The sequence below is a fragment of the Tachysurus fulvidraco genome, chromosome 17 (genome assembly GCF_022655615.1).
Source record: "Tachysurus fulvidraco isolate hzauxx_2018 chromosome 17, HZAU_PFXX_2.0, whole genome shotgun sequence".
Taxonomy (NCBI): Eukaryota; Metazoa; Chordata; class Actinopteri; order Siluriformes; family Bagridae; genus Tachysurus; species Tachysurus fulvidraco.
Genome location: NC_062534.1, coordinates 14,306,519 through 14,332,269, shown reverse-complemented (window position 1 = coordinate 14,332,269; position 25,751 = coordinate 14,306,519). Strand labels below are relative to the sequence as shown.

Sequence of the window (25,751 nt, the reverse complement as noted above, 5' to 3'; positions counted from 1 at the left end):
AAATAGATGAAGGTAAGAGGAAATATTGGGTTGAGAATAGGGCAGTCGCATCATCTAAGAGACAGAGAGAGCACATCAGCAATGAAAAGAGCTGGAGTTTGTTTCTAGTACAAGGTTGGCACTTATTCCTTTTTTACAGCACATTTTTCTCTCTCTTTCTTACCTCATGTCAGATTTTCATCACAATATAGTTGCTCAGACAATTTATCTAGAGTGGCAGAAGCACAAAAATCAATAAATGTGATGCACCATTTCTGCAGCCTAAAAAGAACAGCCTTCTGCAAATGACTTTGTGGTATGAAAGTGAAGGGTGACATGGTGTCGTACAGACAGGAGGTGATCAAACCTAACTGGGGCGAAGGACAGCTAAATTGTCAAATACATTTCACTCTATTTAAGCAGTCTGATCACCTTGGCAACTTAGCAGTCAGTGTCAGTTTCCATTGAACAGCACAAGGTAGTGGGCAGTGGGCAGGCTAGACCAATCAAAGGACTAGAGAAGGATCGTGGAAGGAAAGTGGGTGAGATGGACAAGTATTTGAGAGGAAAGGCTCATTCATAGACTTACAATGTGAAGGATATTGATTTTTTATGCTTAGATGAAAGGTTGTGTGTGTCTTTGTGTATGTGTGTTATGTGTGTCACAAACCCTCCAGACTCGAGTCCACTGGCTACATCTTGCATATTAGTATTTTACTTACTGCATACAGGTCATGACTCATTTATAGTTTTTTTTTCCAAATCAATAATCTTTTAATGTTGAGCCAATCTAATGTGCCATTCTCTTTTATAACATTAGCACTGTGTGGTGTTTTATGTGTAGTGGACTGTCTGGACCCTTCCTGCTCTGGTAATGGAATCTGTGTGAGTGGTGAGTGCCACTGTAAACCAGGCTGGGGAGGAACACACTGTGAGCTGCCCAGAGCCCAATGCCCTGATCAGTGTCACGGTCATGGTGCCTTCATTCCTGACACGGGCCTGTGTAGCTGTGACTCTAACTGGATGGGCCCAGACTGCTCCATTGGTCAGTACCAGCTCACTGCTTTTTGTATTAAAATAAGATGGTAATAATATATAAGCAAGTCCGTGATGTTTTTTTTTCTTACTAGGCTTACACACACTATATCTCATTTAGGTTCTCTCAGTGTTGGGTTTGTAGATGTGAATAGTGATATTTACTCACATAGCACTTTTGTAATGATGCCTACGGTGTGCTTCAAACAGCAATTGTAACGAAGCGAAATATAAAAATAATGTGTTTGAAGAATAATGCATTTGCTTTTTAAAATTGATAAGAGAAGTGAAAGCAGGCAGATTTGCAGGGAGAGGATTTCAGAGGTAACTAAAATCTGAATGCCCCCTTTTCTTTTCTAGAATTTTCTACAGATTTCTTATGCCATACCTGTTGATCTTCTGGAAGCATACAGTGTATATTATATTCAGTTCACTAAAGTAGAGAATATGCAATTAACACCAGAATCATATAGAAATTCTTGAATCAGCGTACAGTTAACCAACGAAGAGTCTTAAGATTTTGTGTAATGTGATCCTTCATTCTCAAGCATGTGAGGATCCTGAAACATTTGAATTAAGAGCAGATTTAAAGGGTAGGTTAGATACTGGAAGGTCAAGCTTGTACTGGATAATGTGAACACACTAGAAGCTGATCATCTTGTAGGCATTTGATGCTAAAGACAGATATGCCATTATGCCATATAGAGAGATCTGTATACTAATTAAAGCAAATCTGCTACTTAATTCTACATTGGGCAGTGTGTTTAATTTACGAAATTGGGGACCTATGATGTAGCCTTGTGGGATGTTGCATAGATGTTGAAATGCCCAGTCTGATGGGTACTGTCATGTATGTATGTATGTATGGGTATAGTATTTCATCAAATTGTTGAGATATTTTGAATACTGAATGCCTCCTTTCAAAAAAGTATGAAATAAAGGTTGTTACTATTTCATTTGTAAACACTGAGAGGCCTGATAATAGCAGTTGAAACTACTCTGACACAGGAACAAGAGATCATCTGATGATGAGCTGAAAGTTTTAGTTAGTTTAGTATGGAAATGTGGCTTTTTAAATTATTTTATTTATAATAATAATAATAATGTATTCTGTGTCTACAGAGGTGTGCTCAGTGGACTGCGGGACTCACGGTGTGTGTATGGGTGGCTCATGCCGCTGTGAAGAGGGCTGGACAGGGGAGGCATGTGATCAGCGTGTGTGCAGTCCCCTGTGTGTAAAACATGGCACCTGTAAGGACGGCAAGTGCGAGTGTCACCAGGGATGGAATGGAGAGCACTGCACCATCGGTAAGTATATTTATAGAGCTTCCCTCCGTCCATTTATACACATGCATCCACTCTCATTTGATACTTTGCTTGTCTTGTCTCATTCATTCAAAGCAACAGAGCATTGGGAGGGACAAGGCCCTTCTTTAGTACAAAAGAAACACCATAATCAGCTAGAACATGGTTTTGGTAGTCATAAAATCTCCAGACTTTGCACTTGTCTGAAGCAGCTTATCATCTCAATAACAAGCCCCATGTGGTCTGGATAAGGGCTGCCAGAGCATGGAAAACAGAAATGGTTACCTTAGATCTCAGACTGAGATCCACTGGTTTAAAGTGGTACACTGGGTTTCTGATTGATAGGAAAAGCTGGAGAAGAAGTGAAGCTGTTGAGTCTTTCACTTTCTTTTAAACATAATGAGAACCGTAGTAGAAATATGTAGGAATAGTATTTAAATAAAATGAAAAGGAATAATACATTAAAAAAGCCCAATTACACAGTCCAATTTGAAACTTACACAGAAAACCTGCATTAAAAAGTATAGAGGGTTTTAAAGACTAAGATATAATATGTTGAGGGAAGTTTGCTTTGTCATTTTAATGTCAAAAAGGAGACACAATCCAAAGTATGCTGTTGTATGTTTTAGAGTATTCCTAGAGTCTATTTGACTTGGAAAGTTTGGACTTGGAAATAGAAGAATTGGGAAGCAATTAAAATTGGATTGGAGGAATTGGGATGCTTTCAAACTGTGTTTTGTTTGAGAGAAGAATTTGCTTTTACGTGGCAAACAGACAGGTGTGTTGAGTCACAAAACAGACCAGTGAAGTGAAAGCTCCAGATGTCTTCTCCTGAAAACAATCACACCTTTAGCTTGCCTCTGACTTCTCTCTCATGAAAAGAGACATAAGACATCTTTGAGCATGAGCATGTCTTTCTGTCAGTGTCTAGAAGTCTCAGTGTGAGTGTACGTTTGTATGTGTGTATGTGTGCATACATGTTTGAGCCATAGAGAGAGAGTCTGTCACTCGGGGGATGACACAAGTGTCTCAAATGAAGACTTACCTGTCTGAAAATATCTTGATTTTAGTTCATTCCCCCATACAGTTTTAATGAGAGCTTGTCTGGCTAGTCCTTTTAAAACCCTTGTTTTAAGCCAAGTGGCATTGCTACAGAAATCTCTCGTATATTCCAAAATAACTGCATGTATGCATGTCTCCTGCCTCTCACTTCGCCCTCTTGTTCCCCCCTCTTTGCGTGCTCTCTCTATTGCAGACTATTGGGATGAAACTAAAGAAGGTATTGTACCTCGCCCGCACTATGTCCTAGTGCTAGCTGCACCGTAGCACTGGCCGCAAGCACTTCTCCTGACAGCTTGGCTGTGTAGAGACTGCGTGCTTCTCACAGTGTGTCCTGTAGACTAGATTTTGGTGGTGTACAGTAGAGCGCCTAGCTGTGTAGAGCAGGTGTGTGTGTTTCTTCACGTCCGTGTTTTCTTGTACCAGTTTATTCTAACAAAGTTTATAAAGCCTCAGATCATTCTCTGTCTTTCTGTGATGTGTGAGATTTCCTAATGCCTATGAATTTAAGCTTTTATTCAATAGAAGCTTCAGATCCCTCTCAAATAATCACTGGTGACTTTTCAGTAGTCCGGTACATCGACAATGATAGTGTAAGCCCACTGAATAGAGTTTCCATCTTCCCATTCGTGTTTCCAGGTTTCCAGGAGTCATATTTGTCTCTCCATGGTACTCATCAAAAGACAAAGTGCAAGGAAAGGACTCAGCAGTCACTGACAGTTCACCTCTGGCAGAGTAAAAGAAATGAAAGATGATGTGTCTTTTCAAGATCAGTCAACTCTTAGCAGTGTGAACCTGCTATAGTGTTTTCTTATTTAAAAAAAACAAGGGAGGACAGTCTACCTTTCCTATTTTCCTATTTGCCCCACAGAGTAGAGCTCACACAAAAACAGCTGAATTAGAGAAAACAAACCAAGGTGGAGCTGGCACATGTGCCACAGATTTGCAAAGGCTGGAATTGGTGGACTATAGCTGAGGTTAAAGGCACCAGGGAAAGCAAAGATCCTGAGGTAATTGTTGAATTTCATGAGCCACTGGTGCAGAGTTTTGAGGGCAGGGAGATGGTGCAGAATTTTTCTCCAATATTTTTGCTTGCAGGGCATAGGGCCATAACAAGTCATTGTAATGACTTTGTCTCAGCAGTCACTAATAGAGGGACTGGAGAGTGCTGCACTCCAGCAGAGTATAAGAAGCAACTCTGGGGTGTGGGATGGACCTTTAGTAATCACCCCATTAGGATGCATCAGTGGGGCTTTTAATATTTAAATTAGACAACGAAAACCCAGTGCTGAATTCTTCCTGGTATATTCTTCCAAAATATCATGCATTACCATTTAATTGTAATAGATTGAAATAAAAGCACATCCCTAATGAAAAGTTAATTAAAGGAATTGACTTTTTTGCAGTAGTTTGTGTGCACATTGACTTTACATGCTGGTGCACTCCAGGAGAACGTGGTTTACACTTGATCAAATGCATGATTGGACCACATGTGTAAGCCATGCTCACTGGGGCTGAAGAGGCATGCAAGACAAATGTGCATTTCTCAATTTGTCCACCAATGTTTAATCAAAGCTTGGGAATTAGATTTACATTTTGACATGCATAAGACAATTAATTGAACAAGAAAAATATCATTTACAATTTACAGTGTGCCATTACTTATTAGCTGTTTATTCGACTGTCCTTGAAGTGTTTCATGTCTGTGTTAATACTGTACATTCAGACAGCTCTTTCAGACAGATATACATTTGCTCATACTTCTCTTCTTTGTTGGATTATTGCAGTAGACTATATATATTGTATATAGTATCAGCTAACTTCTAGTATTGTCTATCTATGAGAGGTTTAGGGAGAAATTTGACTTTGTAGTAGTACAACCATGAGGCCAGTTCTAGTGGAGGGTATTTTATAGGTTCTCTTACTATTTGATTTTTATCAGTCCCATCCTAGGGATAGTTTCAAGGATTTATGAATCTAACCTTTAGTTTTATGACCTTTAAAGGGGATAGAGCTGCACACAAGAAGATTGTGGAATGTGATGGAGAGCAGGTTTTCCCTCCCGGTCTGTTTCTTTCACCGTCACACTCTCAGACCTTTATGTCTGTCTGTCTGTCTTTCTTTCTTTCTTTCTTTCTTTCTTTCTTTCTTTCTTTCTTTCTTTCTTTCTTTCTTTCCCTTCGCTTCCTTTTCTTTAGTTACATTGTGTAGTATACACCTTAGTCTACCTGTCTTCTAAATACATACAGGGATTTTATCTGCCTTTCCTCCACCTTCATCTCTCCTTCTCTGAGAATGTCTACTGACCCATAACCCAAGGCAATTTCACCTCCTTTTTCAAGGGATTACAATGATGTCCAATCACATTACTTTAGCTTGGTGTCTTAATACTTTGTGAAGCCCCACTTTATTCTAGGCACTATGGGGAGAATTGACTGGCCTTTGGCATAAAAGAGGGGCAGTGCTCAGTCCTGCCCAAGGAAAAAGATCAATGGCCACTATAGATTCTGCTGTCTTGGTGCTTCGTAAGTATTTGGCTGTCTAAAATGGCAACTTAATTTAAAAAGCAATCATTTCTAAGTGACTTTTCTCTCAACTCAATATTGTGTGACAATCAATGCATAGTAAGCTGTTAATGTGGCATCTCAAGGACCACAGATGTCGAAAACTGTATTAATTAAAGCCGCATTGCATTTGATACATGAATGGTAAATGGGCTTTAGTGCATTCAAGGTTTTTCATGCTCCTTTGCCCATAACGTCCTCCTTAACCACAAATCCAGTGAAATGTCACCTGCGCCAAATTAGGCACAACTAATGACCATATGATAAAAGATACTGGCCCATTCCGGAAGGCCATATCTGCATGATGACCAGCAGTGAAATCACCGACATGCTAAGGTGTTAACAGTTTAAGGTTAATCTTTGGGCTTTTAGCCTAAGCATGGCTGAGCTCACACTGACATATGTGATAATCCTCTTACAGTAATAAAAACTGAGCATAGGTTTCCTCCATGCTGAAATGTTTGTTGTATATTAGGATATTATTGGTAATGCATCATTCCAGGCATAAATCTTGTCAATGTTGGGCAAAATATTTAATGTTTTAATTACAAAAGTGCCAGATTATGAAAAAATAACAGGCCATAAATAGGGTTTAATTATGTCCTGGTAAAGCAGCAGGAATATGGAGTTTACCCTTTTCAAGGGATGGTGTACTGTCAGATATATACACAATCTCTCCCCAAAGTATCAACAACTGTGTCATAAAATAAGAAAAATTTCTCTCTTTTTTTAATTTTTTTTTCTTACAAACATTCAAACATAACTTGTTTTAATTATTTAGAAACTCTCAAAATAAAAAAAATGCATCTCTTCTCACTTTACAGAAATAGCAATTGCAGTTTCATACGTTATGATGTTATAAATATATGTATATATACATAGTATAAATGATTTATGAAGTTATTAAGTAGGAACTCTAAACTTAATTCTAAGACATATCTCAGCCTCTGGCATACATTTGACAAAATCACTCACACAGATTTATTCCCACTCTTACATGTAGCTCATCACATAACCCAAGGCTCTCACCTACTCTGTCACCTCGCTTCCACTCATCTCTCTTGCTAAATCTGCCTACTACCATGCACACACTTTCACCTAGATACACACAAGTCTTCTAATCTGATCTGATCTGTCTCTAGCTTCTCCTAATCACATTCGCACATGGAGAGCTGTGTGTGCAAGCCACAGGAATCAAATCATCTCCCCCAAATTAACCCACTGGGAGCTCCTATACGTGCTCTTATCAAATATTCCCAAATCAACAAGAACTCAAGGGAGTGCTGCAAGTGTATTTATGTCTACATTGCATGTGTGTGAGTGTGCATGGTATTGCATGTCCTTAGGCACTATAGAATGTCAGCCAGTGACCCGACCTTACATTTTTTAACATTTAGTGTCTTATTTTCCTCTTACTCCAACTGTACCCCCTTGTCCCTCCCTCTCTCCTTTTCCCTGTGCTCTACCTCTTTTGCAGATGGATGTCCTAACCTGTGCAATGGCAACGGGCAGTGCACCATGGGACAGAACAGCTGGCACTGTGAGTGCAAGACAGGTTGGAGGGGCACTGGGTGCAATGTCGCTATGGAAACCTCTTGCGCAGACAACAAAGACAACGAAGGAGGTCAGACAGCACCAAACAAGCCAGAATTCACTATTATAAAAATATATTAAAAATATGGTTTACAGAAATATAGTAAATACTCTATTAAAAATAAATAAATTGCCTCTCCAATTTATAAACAAAACTGTAAGCAGTAATACTGGAATTAGACATTTGTGGATGATGGCAGATGTGTGTGTGTGTGTGTGTGTGTGTGTGTGTGTGTGTGTGTGTGTGTGTGTGTGTGTGTGTGTGTGTGTGTGTGTGTGTGTGTGTGTGTGTGTGTGTGGCATCTTTGCCTCTTCAGTCAGTAGTCGAATTACACTACCATCATTCTAAGCTAGTGTAATAGCTTGTGTTGCTCACATCCATTTGTCTGCTGCCTGACAGACGACTTCACCACAAGAATGGAAGCAGGAGCTTACACAGATTCATAGCAAGCTGTCACAGCACATAGAATTGTTTAGTTAATTTATTTCGCAATGTTTTCCATCATCACCCAAGGGCAATGAGGCAGGTGAGCAACTATTAACTTGCAAGCAGAGACAGTACACAATGGCAGAGTTCACCTTGGAGTTCACTACACTGGCTGCAGGTGGTGGGACAACCCAGTTCTCATCATCATTTTTAGCCAAGGTCTTAGAAGTAGTCGCTGAAGTAGCCTATAGAGACAGTCACCTGTCTTTGCACTTTCCCATTAACTTTGCAATTAATCTTAATAAACCGCTCCTGGGGAGAAGCAAGCATGCTCCTTTTCACATCCCAGCAACATACAGTATTCAACCTCCAATCCCATGCAGCTCAGCAATGCCAAGACAGCAGATTCTGACACAACAATGAAGATATCTACCACATTCGTGAAACTATACACCGTCGCCTCCCAAGTTCCTGTAAGCTCGATTCTCATAAAAGAGCAGGAATGAAAAAATGGTTTTAGTAACACTCTGTTGTTAAATTCAATTTTCAAAATTCAAAATGTCTTTCTCAGAAATGTATTGAGAAGATTTCTTAAAGTTTAGATGCACGATTTCATGATATAATCCAATACGCTAGAAGAACAAATTCAACTTGTCAAGAAAGCCTGCAGAGGTTAATAGAAAATAATTGGATTTCCATGAACCACAAGTTACATCCCTCAAGTAACTCATCAAGACAGAGGGAGTCTACATGGACAACTTTGATGTGCTGTCACAGAATGACTAACTTTGTATAATCTTCAGTGATTTCTAGGTTTCACCTACTTTTACTTTTTAGAAAAGCCATACTTGCCTCATCACCCTGGTTGTAGAGAATGCATCCTAAACACTAGATTGGGCAAAATCTAGACTTGGGTCAATCAAGACTTTAAAGCTGTCAAGTGAGTATTCACGACAGGCTGTATTATAACACACCAAGATATAACACCGTTCATAGTTTAAGAAAATGCTTCTGCAGAAAGGGTTAGAGATTTCTGCCAGCATCGAGGGTCCCTAGCTAAAACGTACACTGTCAGGTTATTTCCCGTAAACTTGGACATGTGAAATGGAATTACAAAATTGGTAACAAAAAAGTATTGGCTGTAAAATGTGTATTATAAAAATGTTTTTAACAAGCTATATGGGCATTTCACTTTTCTCAGTTCCAGGACTCCATTTTCATATTATCCAGTATCCAAAAATTTTAAAAGCTATGTGTTGACTAGTCCCAAACCAATCACACCAGAGTCATGTATTGTGGCAGCCATCAGTTGGGAAATAGATAGTGAAATAATCCAAAGATCACCAGTTTAAAAATATTTCAGCATAGTGTTCCCAAGATAAACATTTAACACTTTTCTCATTTTATTTCTGTTATCTGATCATTAGATTTTTTGTACATTTTCAAGTTTGAACCTTGGCAGTGTTAAGGCAGGAATAAAAGATGTTAGAGGGATGGTAGAGAGTCAGAAACTAAACCACTTGCACATTAGATTTTTCAGAGCCCTTCATTTTTAGTCGCTTTTATTTCATCTTGTTAACACTTGGGCTAAGATGCCCTGAACATAATCACTGTAATATATTTTGAAGAAATGGACCAATCCCACACTCTCAATGCCGTGGTCCTGGGCAGGATTCACTGAGGGTTTAACTCTAGGTGCCATTCCCAAGAAATTGGAGTGAAATCGGGGTGTCAGGAAGGGCATCCATCGTAAAACCTGTATTAAAATCAAATATGTGTCGACCCAAATTGGAAGAAAATGAACCAAGCCCATAAAGTTACAGATTGGCCGTTTTTTTTGTGTGTGTGTGTGTGTGTGTGTGTGTGTGTGTGTGTGTGTGTGTGTGTGTGTGTGTGTGTGTGTGTGTTTTTGTTTTTGTTTTTTTGACATTTTATTCCACTTTGAGTAAAATAGGTCAAACAGGAAATTTAAGATCATACACATGTAGGTTGTGGTGTAGTGCTTTGTTATGAAGGGGTGTATTAGGGTGGCCTTGAAAGTATCCCCACTCAAGGGTCAGAGTGACTTTGAGTGGACAGCTTGTCTCAGTGGGATGCAGCTAAAGAGATAAATGCTTTCTCTGACCCAAGGTGCCTTTTTCTGGGCCCACCTTATGTATTCACCTTTGTCTCTCCCGCTCTCTCGTGATTCATGAAGGCTAAATTGCAACAGAATATAATCCGGCTCTAAATAATGATTGCCGGTACAAAAAATGTGCAGTGTTTGCGAGTGCATCATTTTAGCTGTCCTCAAAAAACTTCATAGAAACATCACAGATAATTTGATGGAATATAAAGCTGCAGTAACTGAGTGGCAGAAAATCTTAAAAAAAAATGCTTCCGTACTTTTTTGTGTACTCAGAAGGAGAAGAGATATTAATCTGTTCATATTTTAAAAGTACAAGGACAAGGACAAGTGAAAGCAATTGATGAATTAAATGATTAAATGACTCTCTCGGTTGTTCTCTCTTCCTGTAGATGGTTTGACAGACTGCATGGACCCGGATTGCTGTATCCAGAGCCCATGTCAGAACAGCCCACTGTGTCGTGGCTCCCGAGACCCATTGCAGGTGATCCAGCAGAGCCAGCTGCCTGTGCAGAAGGTTCGCTCCTTCTATGAGCGTGTCAACATGCTGGTTGGCCGGGATAGCACACACATCATTCAGGGAGAAAACCCTTTCAATGCCAGGTAGGGCAGCAGGTTTACTTTTAATGTATTCTATTGTCTCAGGAAAGAATCTGTGTAATTGTTCGATTTTGACCTATTGCAAGGGCAGAGTATTTCTTGCATTTTCTGCAGCTTGTATAAAGATATTTAACCAGTTAAATTTACTTTGTCTTTTTTAGTCTGGCATCCCTGATAAGAGGCCAGGTTCTGACAACAGATGGAACCCCCCTGGTGGGGGTCAATGTGTCCTTTGTTAAGTACCCTCACTATGGATATACTCTTACACGCCAGGATGGAACGTGAGTGAATACAAAACCATAATTCATAAACTTCTCCATCGGCAACCTTAAACTGCCTTTAATACTCTCCCTCCACCCTCCCTATTGTTAGCTTACTTATGACATTGTTAAATCTGTCTACGCTGTTGTTTATTACAGCTTCAAGTGCTGTTGATGTATACCACTGCATTAAAAACAGAAATACAGAACAAGTGTTTATTACATTTATTTGGGGTCATGTAAACCCAGAGCTTTTCTGCTTAAATAGCTGCAATTTTTCAATGAAATTAATTATTCCCCCCAGAAAACTGGCGTTTTGACTTGTAAAATCATTTAGAGTATAATAGCGCCATCAATAATGTGTACAGCACAAGTAATTATGTTTCTCTTCTCGCACCACATTTTCTCCTTCTCGGTTCTTTCCCACAGCTTTGACCTCATCGCTAACGGAGGCGCTTCTCTCACACTGCATTTCGAGCGTGCGCCGTTCCTGAGCCAAGAACGCACAGTGTGGCTCCCATGGAACAGCTTTTATGCCATGGACACGCTCATGATGAAAACGGAGGAGAACACAATCCCAGGCTGTGACCTGAGCGGTTTTGTGAGGCCTGATCCAGTTGTGGTGGCTTCGCCCCTGTCTTCGTTCTTTAGCTCTCAACCTGGAGAGAGGTCCATTATCCCTGAAACTCAGGTCAGAACAAGGTTCCATAAAATGTTCTGGGTCATGTTATCTATTTCTTTTGCCAAGGTATTAGAATAAAAGCAGTTTTTTTTTTTCTTCCAGAGCCTTTCTCTGTCAAAGCCCCTTACTCATTCAGCCATTACATTGCACATCAGTTAATTATGCTTCTCTCGAGTAGCAGTTTATGACATTTCAGAGACTACAGGGTACAGATATAATACTTTTTTCTTAAATGAGCTGCTTCTGAATCTGATTAAAATTAGTTTCATTTTCTTTATCCAATCATGTTTTCTTTTCTTTCATTTTTTTTTTCCATTTTTGCGAGCTTAATCTATTTTTCATTATCCCTAAGGAAGAAATTCTACCAATTTCTATGAACTGCTAACTCAGGCCATTATGTTCTTCAGGTTCTTCATGAACTGATTGAGATACCAGGAACCAATCTGAAACTATGTCACCTGAGCTCACGGGCAGCAGGCTACCGCTCGCTGCTAAAGATCACCATGACCCAGGCAGTGGTGCCACTCAGCCTGATCAAGGTGCACCTGATGGTGGCTGTGGAAGGTCACCTCTTTCAAAAATGGTTTCATGCCTCACCCAACTTAGCCTACACCTTCATATGGGATAAAACAGATGCTTATGGCCAGCGAGTCTATGGCCTTTCTGAGGCAGTGGGTGAGTAAACATTTAGGTTCAAATACGTTAGAATATATCTATGTAATATGAGCTCACATAAAGGTTATTTTTAACACATAAGATACACAAGATCGATGCTCAGCCATGTTAACCGAGGAGTCAGTGTGATATAAGAGAGCACTCTGCCTGTAGCCCTTGTCAAGACTAGCTTTGGGGAATTGCTTCAGGTATCCATGCTGCTGTCTGCGCTGGGAGGAAATTGCTGAGTATCGCACTCTGTCACTGATTTGGTGTGTGCAAACAGTGTGATAGCAACTCCACCCTCTTTATCAGCTTGGCTCTATTTACTCTGCCTCTCCATCATCTCATTGTTGCTATATACCAAATCATGGCAAATCCACATACAGAAATTTGTTTTACCATTTAATAGATTTCTATTAATGTATGTAAAATTCTACAATCGTGTACGGCATGTCATTACTGCAGTGTGCGCCGGTGAGTTTTCATTAGGGAGCTAGTATTTCTATTTATTTCTATTTCTTTCTGCTCTTCACTTAAATCACTTCCAAAAAGAAAATATAAAAAAAGCAAGAAGTACTGCAATGGAGGAGCTGGAAAGGGTTATGAAAATGTAAATTTTATTTTACAGTAATGAAAGGACTTCATTACTTCAAAATGTATAAATTCACACTGAAAAAAATCAAAGCTTCCTCTTTTTTATGTCATCCTTTCTGTCTCAATGAGATACAGATTACAAGGATTATAAAGTTTTAAGGATGAAACTAGGTGCCTCGTCTATATTATTGGGTATTTTTTAATGATGCTTGGCTCTGCTAGTTAGTTGAGTTAAATAGTTATGAGGTAAAAACCTGTTTTTTTAGTTATATTGGTTCTCATTGTGTGGATTTGAAACTGAGGGATTTCTCTCCCCTCCCTCTCTTTCAGCTAGCTTCATTTTCAGCTGAATCATCTTTAATGTGGGCCTTGACACTTAATCAATTAAAAGTGGTTTAAATGTCTAAAGAGTGACATGCACTGTCTATGTTCCTCTCCCCTTTGCTCAGTCCATCGCTCTCTTCCTCTCTATATATATTCTCTTTGCAGTCTCCGTGGGTTACGAGTATGAGACATGTCCTAGTCTGGTGTTATGGGAGAAGAGGACAGCTGTGCTGCAGGGGTATGAACTTGAGCCCTCTAACCTTGGAGGATGGTCTTTTGACAATCACCACATCCTCAACTTGCGAAGCGGTATGCCCTGATTTCTAGCACACAATCTGTGAACAATCCTCGTGCATGCTGCTGTGTTTTTAACATCTAGGGTAGTACTTAGGTCTATGATTTAACTTAGTAAATAATTTCAATTGCTTTGAATCCTGTTGGTAAAAAAATGATTTATTGCTAACACCACATGGCATTATTCGAATGTAGAAAAGTCGGCGCATAGCCGTCAAAGCTCATTCTGCTAACCTGAGAGAGGTCTGCAGTATATATATATCTTTGTGAAGTTCAATGTTGAGTCAATCAATAACCTAATTCACATTTTAACAATGTGGCTGCAGCAGTAAAAATACAATGCTTATAAACTGCTTTTATTGAAAATGACTTTCCGAACATAGTTTTTTTTTTCTTTTTACTAGTAAATCTTTACACATTCTGCTTTCTTTTACAATCCAGGAATCCTCCATAAAGGCTGTGGGGAGAATGTCTTTGTTTGCCAACAGCCCCCAGTCATAACCAGCATTATGGGTAATGGGCGTCGGCGGAGTATCTCTTGTCCGAGCTGTAACGGATTAGCAGATGGGAATAAATTGTTGGCACCAGTCGCACTGGCAGCAGGTATCGATGGCAGCCTGTACGTGGGTGACCTGAATTTTGTGCGCAGGGTGTATCCGTCTCTCAATACAACACGTGTGTTAGAACTCAGGTACACCAAAAGGGTTTCATATATTTCTTGCACTTACTTTCTAATACCGTATTGTTGCACATGTTGGAATTGTATTTTCTTATCTTCCCTTTTCTGCCTCAAAGAAATAAGGATTTTCGTCACAGGTACAGTAAGCCTTGGCTTCTAACTGAAATGTTGATCCTTGAATAATATGTATATATCAGATCTGCTGTTAACTCTATCTTCATCATTTCCCATAGCAACAACCCAACACATAAGTACTTCCTGGCCGTAGACCCAGTTACAGGAGCTCTGTTCATCTCAGATACAAACTCTCGAAGGATTTACAAAGTGCGTTCACTCACTGGGGGGCGGCTTCTGGCTGACAATGCCGAGGTAGTAGCAGGAACAGGAGAGCAGTGTCTACCCTTTGATGAGCGCTGTGGGGATGGAGGAAAAGCTGTGGAGGCTACGCTTATGAGCCCAAAAGGTAAAGAGTAAAGAAAAAAAGAAAAACTTGGTAGATTCACTTACACAGCAGGCAGAGGTTATAATACATTTATCTTGGTTCCCTTGTCTTTGACACCTAACGTATAAAAGAGTCAAGCCTAAGCTATTAATTCAACTTTAGGCTGTTGGGAATCAGCAGCTGGTGCAGCCTCAAAGTTTCTGCTGTCTTTCAAGGATAATTTGTTTTCCCGCTGGCTTCGGCTTTAACCATTTTACTAACAATGATAGCTGTAAACAGATATTTAAGAGGAGGAGCAGTAAACCAGCATACCCATCATGTTTAATTATTAACAATTATAATGCAAATGAAATATACAAATTTCATACACTGTTTGAAATATATGTTACATGTTTGGTGCTGTAAAATGAATACAATCCATCACAGCATAAAGTTAAAAAAAAAGTAAATATGAAATATGAAATCACAGGTAAGAATTATTGTTAATATAAAAAAATCTGTGTGCATTAAGTGAAGAGTAAACAATTAAATTGTGCATCATTATATTGTACTCATACCTCATTACAGATTATCCACTTATTATTATTATTATGGTTGTTGTTGTTGTTGTTACTAATTAATTAATAATTAAAGCATGAAATAAATACACACACCACTTTGTGCACATGATCTCAGTTGCATGTTTTCATATTATGTGTCTAAATTATAATAGTGACACACAGAATAAGAAATTAATAATTGTCTTCATGATTTGATTCTCATGAATTCATTTCCGCCTAAGCTTTTTGTTTTGTGCTGCTGTAATTGCAAAATATTAAACTATATCTTGTTGATCATAATAAATTAGGATGTGCCATATCAAGTGCTATTAAGTGGCTTGCAGCTAATTAATGTGTGTGGAACTATTATTGTCAAATGTGAAACATTGTGGTGACTGTGTCATAAACAACTACCATCTTTTCCTTGTCCTGATGATGACAAATATATTCACAATATATTAGGCTATTATGTGTTTTTTCTCAGTTTTATATTAAGAAAATATTTACAGTGTAAACTGTATTTGTATTGTCTCTTGATTTTATTATCTCGTTGCAAATGACAGCACAGGAACTAATGCAATCTGCTTTGTCAGGCCACATTTTGTAATGCTTGTCCTGAAAGACAGTATGCTAGACACAGCCAATAAAACGTCCCATAAAAAATCTGGCTGTTCACTGGAGACCGGATAAGGAGAATTTTTAGCTGTTTAAATATTGCCGTATTTGTTGAACTTGTGTCACCGAATCTGAATACGGCTCTTAAAGGGAAATTCTATGATGGATTGTAAAAAAAGAACCTTGACACCAAACTGTCAGAAATGTCACTCTGTCATATTCTTTGTCTTCGATATGGAATCATGAATAGAGAGGGTAGCAGACTACAGAGGCCTGGTTCCTGATTCTCAGAAGACAGTGAGCAGTGAAGCATCTGCAGAGGCATTCTTGCATCTTTTGTGCCCTGCATTTGCTCTCTTTGGATCTGTCTTCCTGTCATTTTGCCTTCTCAGTTCAGTCATAACACTACTGAAAAGCAGCTTTGACCTCCTCTGTGAGACACCTACACAGGTTCCTCTATTTGTTTCTCATTGTCTCAATGTCTTTGAAAGCTATTTTGGTCTATTTCTTCTTCCGCCCCCATATGTGAACCGATATGCTCTGATGAAGGTGACATTTGATGGATGTATATTATTGCTGGAGTGGAAATGGGATAGGAGGGTCTAACATTTTAAACGACTGATGGCACGTTTGAGAAAAAAAAAGAATTATTGGCAGACTATTTCTCTCCTTTTCTCTGGCTTAGGTATTGCAGTTGACAAAAACGGGCTGATGTTCTTTGTGGATGCAACCATGATCAGGAAGGTGGACCAGAATGGGATCATCTCCACACTGCTAGGGGCTAATGATCTCACTGCTGTACGGCCACTCAGCTGTGACACCAGCATGGACGTCAGCCAGGTGCGCAAGCGGTCTAATCCTTGCATGCAAGGGGATCACAAAATCCTCAAAGAAGAAGTGCATTTTTTCTTGCTTATGCTTTGGAATAGTGAACTGGGTTCTCAAGGTGTATGAGCTTAAAATGAAACACACTTTTAGCTTATCAGAAGGCATCTGGTTAGAAGCCGGACTAAAAGAAATAGTATGAATTCTGATTGGTAGGCTGTTAATCTATTAACCAGTCTATTTGGTCTATTTGGAATATGTACCATGACTGCTGCTCTGTTTTAGGTGCGTTTGGAGTGGCCCACTGACCTGGCAGTCAACCCTATGGACAATTCCTTGTACGTTTTAGAGAACAATGTTATCCTTCGCATCACTGAAAACCATCAAGTAAGCATTGTGGCTGGGCGACCCATGCACTGCCAAGTTCCAGGTATTGACTACTCCCTCAGCAGGCTGGCTATTCATTCAGCACTTGAGAGTGCCACTGCCATTGCTGTCTCCCATTCTGGCGTGCTGTACATTGCTGAGAGCGATGAGAAAAAAATCAACCGTGTGCGGCAAGTTAGTGCCAATGGGGAGATCTCGTTGCTGGCTGGTGCCACCTCTGAATGTGACTGCAAGAACGATGTCAACTGCAACTGCTTTGCTGGCGATGAAGGCTACGCCACTGATGCCAGCCTCAATGCTCCCACTTCACTAGCAGTGGCTCCTGATGGCACACTTTACATCGCAGACCTCAACAACATCCGCATTCGAGCTGTACACGCCAACCGTCCAGGGCCAAACCCAGTTGGCCAATATGAGGTGGCATCACCAAGAGAACAGGAGCTCTATGTGTTCAGTGAGGAGGGACTTCACCTGCAAACCATCAGCCTGGTCAGTGGAATGAGTCTTTACAACTTCAGCTACACGCCTGAGGGAGAGCTTGCTGCTGTCGTGGATAACTGTAACAATACTGTGCTAGTGCACAGGGAGGGTGGTGGCCTGGGTGGAGCTAGCACAGTTAGACTCCAGCTATTGCCTAACAACAAGGTATTAACTTTAGGGTTGGATATAGAAGACAACCTGCGCTCCATCTCCACTGTCGACCAGGAGATTGTACAGCTCAGCTACAGTGGCAGCACAGGACTGCTAGCCAGTAAGGCTGACGAGACAGGATGGACCACATTTTATGAGTAAGTGAGTGAGTGAATGAGTGTGTGTGTGTGTGTGTGTGTGTGTGTGTGTGTGTGTGTGTGTGTGTGTGTGTGTGTGTGTGTGTGTGTGTGTGTGTGTGTGTGTGTGTGTGTGTGTGTGTGTGTGTGTGTGTGTGCATCTGCAAAGTCATTTAGTTTAAATCTTCTTTTTAGTATTTTTTTTAAAAACTCCTAAGAACTCAGCATTTGAATAAGATACAGATTTTTTTCCTCTGAATAAAAATGGGTTGTAGAGGTTTGCATGACGTGTCTATTCCCCTATGATGTGAGAAATCAGGATGTGTAAACATTTGTATTCAGAATCATACCTACTTTTTGGGAATTATGTGGAACACTGCTTCCATCTGCTGTCTGCCTATGTAATTGCACACGCCTACAAAAAGGAAAAAAAAATATGGTGTGTTGCTGTCACTGCACTCCACTGAAACAGACATCACTTAGTCTGGAACAGATCTTTGATATGCTTTAAACACTGCCTCCATGGAATTCCAGACAGACATGGAAAGAAAAAAAGAGTGAGAGAGTAAGCTAGGGACATGTAAGCCAATACATAGACCCTTGCCATAAGATATGCTTTCAAATCTTTTGATCTCTGATATTAGCCTACAAGTTCACATGAGAGTAACAGATGCCTGCTTTCATGTGACAGAACAGTCATACTCACACAGGGTCTGCTGTGCTTCAGTCAGACCCAAATGATGCAATGGCAAATTTACATGAGAAACAGCCTGCTGAAGCTTTCAAAGTCATAAAAATCACAGAGTTTGATTGAGGTTCTGCTGTTTATTTCAGAATTGTTTTTGTTAAGTTTAGTTTTGTGAACTTCTTGTTGTGCCTGCAGGTATGACAGCGAGGGGAGGCTTACCAATATGACTTATCCGACTGGAATGGTCACAAGCCTACATAGAGAGATTGAGAAATCCATTAACATTGACATCGAAAGCTCAAACAGAGATGATGACATCACTGTCATCACCAATCTTTCATCAGTAGAGGCATCCTACACTGTAGTACAAGGTGTGTGAACTGATACCATTGAACTAAAATGGGCTATGTAATATGCTTTAATCTCTTGTTTTTCATGCAGTATGTGCGTAAATGATTTATGTTAAGATTTGTACAAAAAGTTATGCGATGTACAGTATACTATCTGAGCTTTTATCTGCAGCAGCATAAAACTGTACGTCTCGGTTAAAATATTAGCCCTTTTTTCCTAAGCCCCTGCCTTGCCAGACCAATCTATGATTAACAGGTTTGCACCAAGAAGAAATGAGCAATTGGGCCAATTTTCCCTGACCCATACACCAGATGAGACAGAGTCTAAAATAATACCATTAGAGTCGTTCTAGGAGCTTGGAGAGGGAAAATGTACAAGTTTAATTAAGGAGTTAGCCCAAGAGGGTAGAGAGAGATGAGAACTTTCAGCTACCTGAAGTTGAGAATCATTAAAATCTCCAGCTGTTTCCTGCTCGACATCTGTTCACAAAGATTTCTCATTAAATCCCTACTTCCTCCTCTTAAATCTGAGTAAAACAGATAAGCAAAAGTCAGCATATGTATATAACATTTAGTCCGTTTGGTCTAATGAATTTAATCTAATGAAGAGGTGCATTCATTAGATTCATTAGATAATCATTTCTAGTAGCTTATTATAATTTTCAATTAAAGCCGAAAAAAACTATTTTAACAAACTAGTTATATTTGTGTATGCAAACAAAATTTGGTATAGTCAACAAAAAAGAGTCATTTATTTTCAACAATATCATTTATTCGGTTTTTTGGAAATCAAATGCTACATTAGTTTGACTGAAATCTGTGGTACTCTGGTGGCTCTGCAGATCAAGTACGGAACAGCTACCAACTTTGTAACAACGGCACGCTGAGAGTGATCTATGCTAATGGGATGGGTATCAGCTACCACACAGAACCACACATTCTGGCCGGTTCAGTAAGCCCTACCATCGGCCGTAGAAACATCACCCTGCCCACTGACAATGGACTGAACTCCATAGAGTGGCGACTGCGAAAGGAGCTGACCAAGGGCAAGGTCACTGTGTTTGGCAGAAAACTAAGGGTGAGTAAAGCTGGTGCACTGCAAGGATCTCGTCAAACATTCTCAATTGATGTGGACATCTATGTCCAGAGGTTTGTGCCAGCAACAACAGAGAATTAACCATCGCTACCCATGTCTGTTTTTCAGGCCCATGGACGCAACCTGCTCTCCATCGACTTTGACAGGAACACACGGACAGAGAAGATTTATGACGACCACAGGAAGTTCACACTGAGGATCACTTATGATGCTCAGGGCAGACCTGCTATATGGCAGCCCAGCAGTAGCCTGGCTGTGGTAAACGTGTCCTATTCCTCCACGGGAAGGCTAGTAGGCCTGCACCGTGGCAGTATGAGCGAGAGGACAGAGTTTGACCAAAAAGGACGCATCCTCTCCCGCACCTTTGTTGATGGCAAGGTGTGGAGCTACAGCTACCTGGACAAGGTGAGTGTGTCTGATCTGCTCAGGTTTGTCAGTGCAATTTCAAATCAATTCAATGCAATTTCAGACCAGCTATATGTCAGCAAATGGCTTTAATCATTGTATACTAAAGTGGTATTTCTAATGGTTGGTTGCTATAAACTGTTTTGAGATTATTTATATAAACTATGTTTCATTAAAGAAATATGTCTTGTATTCTTCATTATACAGTCCATGGTGCTGCTCCTGCAGAGTCAGAGGCAATACATTTTTGAGTTTGATCCATCTGATCGTATCACTGCAGTCACCATGCCTAGCGTGGCTCGTCACACAATGTTTACCCATGTCTCCATTGGCTATATCCGAAACACTTATAACCCCCCGGAAAGCAACGCCTCCATCATATATGACTTCAGTGAAGATGGCCGCCCTCAGGCCACATACTTTCTGGGTATGGGACGGCGTGTCCTTTACAAATATGGTAAACTGGCCAAGCTCTCTGAGATTTTGTATGACAGCACTGCTGTCACTTTTGGCTATGATGAATCAACTGGTGTACTCAAGATGGTCAATCTGCAGAGTGGAGGCTTCTCTTGCACAATAAGATATCGCAAGATGGGACCTTTGGTGGACAAACAGATCTATCGCTTCTCTGAGGAAGGCATGGTGAATGCCCGTTTTGACTACACCTATCACGACAACAGTTTCCGCATAGCCAGCATGAAGCCAGTCATCAGTGAGACCCCACTACCCGTGGACTTGTACCGCTATGATGAGATTTCTGGCAAGGTGGAACATTTCGGCAAGTTCGGAGTCATTTATTATGACATCAATCAGATCATCACCACGGCCGTAATGACACTCAGCAAGCACTTTGATGCACATGGCCGCATTAAAGAGGTGCAGTATGAAATCTTCCGCTCACTCATGTACTGGATGACAGTGCAGTATGACAACATGGGTCGCGTGATCAAACGCGAGCTGAAGATTGGGCCATATGCCAACACAACACAATACCGCTATGAGTATGATGATGATGGTCAGCTCAGTGGGGTTAAAGTGAATGACTGGTCCACCTGGCGATATAACTATGACCTTAATGGCAATCTGCACCTACTGAACCCTGGCAACAGTGCCCGTCTCATGCCACTACGTTACGACCTGCGTGACCGAATCACACGCTTGGGTGATGTGCAGTACAAGCTGGACGAGGACGGTTTTCTAAGCCAGAGGGGCTCAGACATCTTTGACTATAACTCAAAAGGACAATTAATGAGAGCATACAGCCGTTTAGGAGGAGGATGGAGTGTGCAGTATCGCTACGATGGTCAAGGACGACGAGTCTCCACCAAGAACAGCCTGGGCCAGCACCTGCAGTTTTTCTACGCTGACCTTAACAACCCAGTGCGGGTCACACATGTGTTCAACCACTCAAGCTCAGAAATCACCTCACTCTACTATGACCTGCAAGGCCATCTGTTTGCCATGGAGGTGAGCAGTGGTGAAGAGTACTATATTGCTTCGGACAATACCGGAACACCACTGGCTGTCTTTAGCAGCAACGGGCAGATGATCAAGCAGGTGCAGTACACGGCCTACGGTGAGGTGTACCACGACTCCAATCCTGAGTTCCAGCTTGTAATCGGATTCCACGGTGGCCTCTATGATTCGCTGACAAAGCTAGTGCATTTCACACAGAGGGACTATGATGTATTAGCAGCCAGATGGACATCGCCTGATTATACCATGTGGCAGAAGATCAGCAAGGACCTGGCTCCGTTTAACTTGTACATGTTCAAGAACAATAATCCTCTCAGCGACATGCTGGATGTGAAAAATTATGTCACAGGTAAGTGTCTGGTCTTACAGCATGGTCTATACAGTCATTGATTGGGATCACACAAAATGAGAGCATTTAATGAGACTTGATTAATATGAGCTTTTGACTCGAGTCTTTTGATTTGAGTCTCTTTGAATTCATATTACAAGGTTTTTATCTTTCTTGTGCAGACGTAAAGAGTTGGCTGGTGATGTTTGGTTTCCAGCTCAGTAACATCATCCCTGGCTTTCCTAAACACACATTATACTTTGTGGACCCACCGTATGAGCTCCAAGCCAGTCAGGAGTGTGAAAATGGCCAGGTGAGTTTTATATCCCTGAGAAAAATGCAACCCTGAAATTTGAGCGAATTTAACCTGCACTGCACTTGTAGTGTATATACAGTATGTAAAGACTTTTCAAAGCAAAGCTCACTTGCAATGACAATTCCATCAGTAAACGTAAATTCTACAACTTTTTACATTTTAGTTATTAAGGTATTCTCTAACTTTTAAATATGTGATCAGCTGGAAAATGAGGCACTTCCATGTTTACTTTAAGCTACACTGACTACCATAATAACAGATAAACACACATTCTCTCATTTCATTAACAACGATATAAAAATGATTTTGTTGGAAATGAAATATTAATGATGTACAAACATATACTTGAAAAATTAATCCAAGCATAATCCAAAATGTTGCTCATAAATATTTATTTGAACAACTATTCTTAGATGTTTGGAATGCTTGTTTTCTTTAAAATAATTGCGGCGTAACTCCAGCCATCTACTTTTTTCTGCAGCTGATGTCTGGAGTTCAACAGGAGGCTGAGAGGCACAGCCAGGCTTTCATGGCTTTAGAAGGTCAGCTGCTCAATAAAGATCAACAGAGCAAGCGTGATAAACCAGGTCACTGGTTTGGCACAGTGCCATCCATCATTGGGCGGGGCGTGATGCTGGCTGTGAAAGAGGGTCGTGTAGTGACAGGTGTCTCTACTACAGCCAGTGATGACAGCAAGAAGGTGGCTTTAGTTCTCAACAATGCTGCGTACCTGGAGGGAACACATTATGTGCAGGATGGCCGTGACTGCCACTTCTTTGTGAAGATTGGCTCATCTGATGCAGACCTGCTTGCACTGGGTCTCAACAATGGGCGCAAAGTGCTGGAGGGAGCCGGTATCAATGTCACCGTGAGCGGACGCTCACGGCGCGGCGTAACCGTAGAGCTGCGATCAATTGCACTGTCCCTGAGCGTGCGCTATGGTCTGGCGCAGGACACACTGGACGAGGAGCGTGCCCGGCTACTAGAGCTGGCACGTCAGCGGGCACTGGCAGGTGCCTGGCTGCGAGAGCAGCAGAGGACACGGGATGGTAAAGAAGGGAGCCGTCTGTGGACCGAGGGTGAGAGGCAGCAGCTGCTCTCCACAGGGAGAGTTCAGGGCTATGATGGTTACTATGTGCTACCTGTGGAGCAATACCCTGAACTGGCTGACAGCAGCACCAACATCCAGTTCCTCAGACAGAATGAGATGGGCAAGAGGTAACAGAACTATGAGTGCAATCTTATCCTCTGCATTCTTCATTCTCTTTCTCTGCACCACTTTTTGTCTCACCCCTATTCTCCTTTGACCTGTATCTCCTTTACCCACGGAGAATAAATAAACTTAAGGGGTAACTCGCTGAACACTGCAGGGACTTTTAAAAAGAATATTATTGGTACTGCCATGGGCAAAAAATAATTTGCAAGAACTTTGTCTTTGTTTTTGTGCACTGCAAATAAAACAGATCGGCTGTTAATATGAAAAAAGAATCCCCTTTTTAAAAAAGAAATAATATTTTTACCCATATTTTTTGGGTTCGGTGAGGACATTGGTGCCAGATGGTACTACATGTTCCTGTGTGGTCCAGATTACAGAGAGGATGCTTCTCTCGCGTTGTTACGAGGCCTAGTCACAACACTGGAACTGAGCAACATCCACAAAGTGGATTATCAGTCATATCAATCTCAGGCCTCACATTCAATAACAGGACTGCCAAGTGCGGCTGCGGCAAGTCCCTCCTACAAACTGTTTTATGTTCCTTAAAGAAAGCAAAACTCCAACAAAGGACAGTTGTTTGTTTTGTTTGATTTTGATTTTTTTTTTTTAAACAAGTAAAAAATCTATGGCTATATTTGCATAAGGTCAATGTCCAGCATAGTTTTGTTTTGTCACTGGAAGATTAGAATAATATCTGTGATGTGTCGGATAACACTGATGTTCCGAGTGGGCTTTAGACACGATAGTTTTGTACATCTCAGTTGCAGTAGATTTGTGAGACTCTCACTTTGGCACTTCTGTACAGAAACATCAGAAAAAAATAAAAGAACGTAACATTCATACTATCAAGATTAACTGCTTAACCGTAACTAGCATAAGAAATTATTTATTTTTATTTTATGTTCATTATTTTTATTTATGTATTTATTATTATTAGTACTCTACGACAATCATGAAGACGTCACCATTTTTAGCCAAGAAAGCAGAGTATTTTCTTTTGTATAATATGTATGAAATGTTCATTAAGTTTTTATATTAATTTTGAGTTGCTTAAGCAAATTAGTCATAGACAAAAATAATTTATGTAAAGTGTTCAAAATTGTTTATACTTTAAATAAAGTTTAAAACTGTGAAACTTGCTTTTTTTTTGGAAATATCTCTATGTACAGTGTATAGATTTTCCTTTATGCAGTAGAATATTGTTCATAATATCACATTTTATATTTCTAACAAAAGGTGGCTTGTAATGTGCAAACCTATAGCTGGTATAAAGACGCTAGGATTTGTGGCACTCCAATATTCGACATAAACAGTATTGATCCCCAGTTTGATGTTTTGTTTGATTAGGTTTGTTTTTATGCAAAGTTGCTGTACTAGAACCCAAAACCGTAGAAATGGATTCTATCCACTGTGAAGAGACTCATTATGGATGTCATTATGTACCAAATCAGTATTGAGGGATTCGTACACTTAAGCAAGTCTTATCTGAGACCTTATCAATAAAAGGTTTACTTCATGTGAGTTTGAAGTGTGTGTTGCATTTCTGTGTACTGAAAATGTAAGGATTAGTCCAACTCTGAAGAGTTGACAGAGCTGTAACCAAAACAAACAGGGAAATGAATTAATTAATATTAATCTGTTATTTTAGAATTAATAAATATATAATTACTTAATTAATAGATTTGATTGTGATGTATGCCTAGGTGTTGCATTAAAAAGTTGTGGAATAAATGTGGCTTCATACGTCTGCCTCACACCTCCAGGGTTGGGTGTTCGATTCCTGCCTCTGCCTTGTGTGTGTTCTGAGTTTGCGTGTTCTCCAGTGCCTGGGGGTTTCCTCCGGGTACTCCGGTTTTCTCCCCCGGTCCAAAGACATGCCTGGTAGGTTGATTGGCATATAATCTAATCACAATTTTCCATATTGTGCGAGTTGAATGAGAGTGTGTGTGCCCTGTGATGGGTTGGCACTCCTTCCAGGGTGTATCCTGTGTGATGCCTGATGACGCCTGAGATAGGCACAGGCTCCCCGTGACCCGAGAAGTTCGGATAAGCGGTAGAAAATGAATGAATGAATGAAGTTTTATTCAGATCAATTTATTTTTCCAATAATAATATTTATTCCAC

At 40.4% G+C, this 25,751-nt stretch overlaps 1 protein-coding gene across 1 annotated transcript in view; it reads left to right on the top strand.

Annotated features, from left to right (window-relative positions):
- tenm2a (teneurin transmembrane protein 2a) overlaps positions 1–25,218 on the top strand; it is a 215,697-nt gene extending 190,479 nt beyond the window's left edge. Inside the window, exons 11-30 of the mRNA XM_047802622.1 lie at positions 824–1,024; positions 2,137–2,322; positions 3,575–3,598; positions 7,420–7,566; positions 10,480–10,690; positions 10,849–10,968; positions 11,377–11,638; positions 12,037–12,304; positions 13,370–13,513; positions 13,940–14,189; positions 14,294–14,314; positions 14,411–14,640; positions 16,459–16,613; positions 16,884–17,773; positions 18,636–18,811; positions 19,633–19,868; positions 19,995–20,291; positions 20,499–22,116; positions 22,278–22,408; positions 22,893–25,218. Coding sequence (XP_047658578.1) covers positions 824–1,024; positions 2,137–2,322; positions 3,575–3,598; positions 7,420–7,566; positions 10,480–10,690; positions 10,849–10,968; positions 11,377–11,638; positions 12,037–12,304; positions 13,370–13,513; positions 13,940–14,189; positions 14,294–14,314; positions 14,411–14,640; positions 16,459–16,613; positions 16,884–17,773; positions 18,636–18,811; positions 19,633–19,868; positions 19,995–20,291; positions 20,499–22,116; positions 22,278–22,408; positions 22,893–23,633 — 6,308 coding nt within the window. The 3' untranslated portion in view covers positions 23,634–25,218. The remainder of the gene's footprint in view (positions 1–823; positions 1,025–2,136; positions 2,323–3,574; positions 3,599–7,419; positions 7,567–10,479; positions 10,691–10,848; positions 10,969–11,376; positions 11,639–12,036; positions 12,305–13,369; positions 13,514–13,939; positions 14,190–14,293; positions 14,315–14,410; positions 14,641–16,458; positions 16,614–16,883; positions 17,774–18,635; positions 18,812–19,632; positions 19,869–19,994; positions 20,292–20,498; positions 22,117–22,277; positions 22,409–22,892) is intronic.
- Positions 25,219–25,751: the final 533 nt, after the last annotated feature.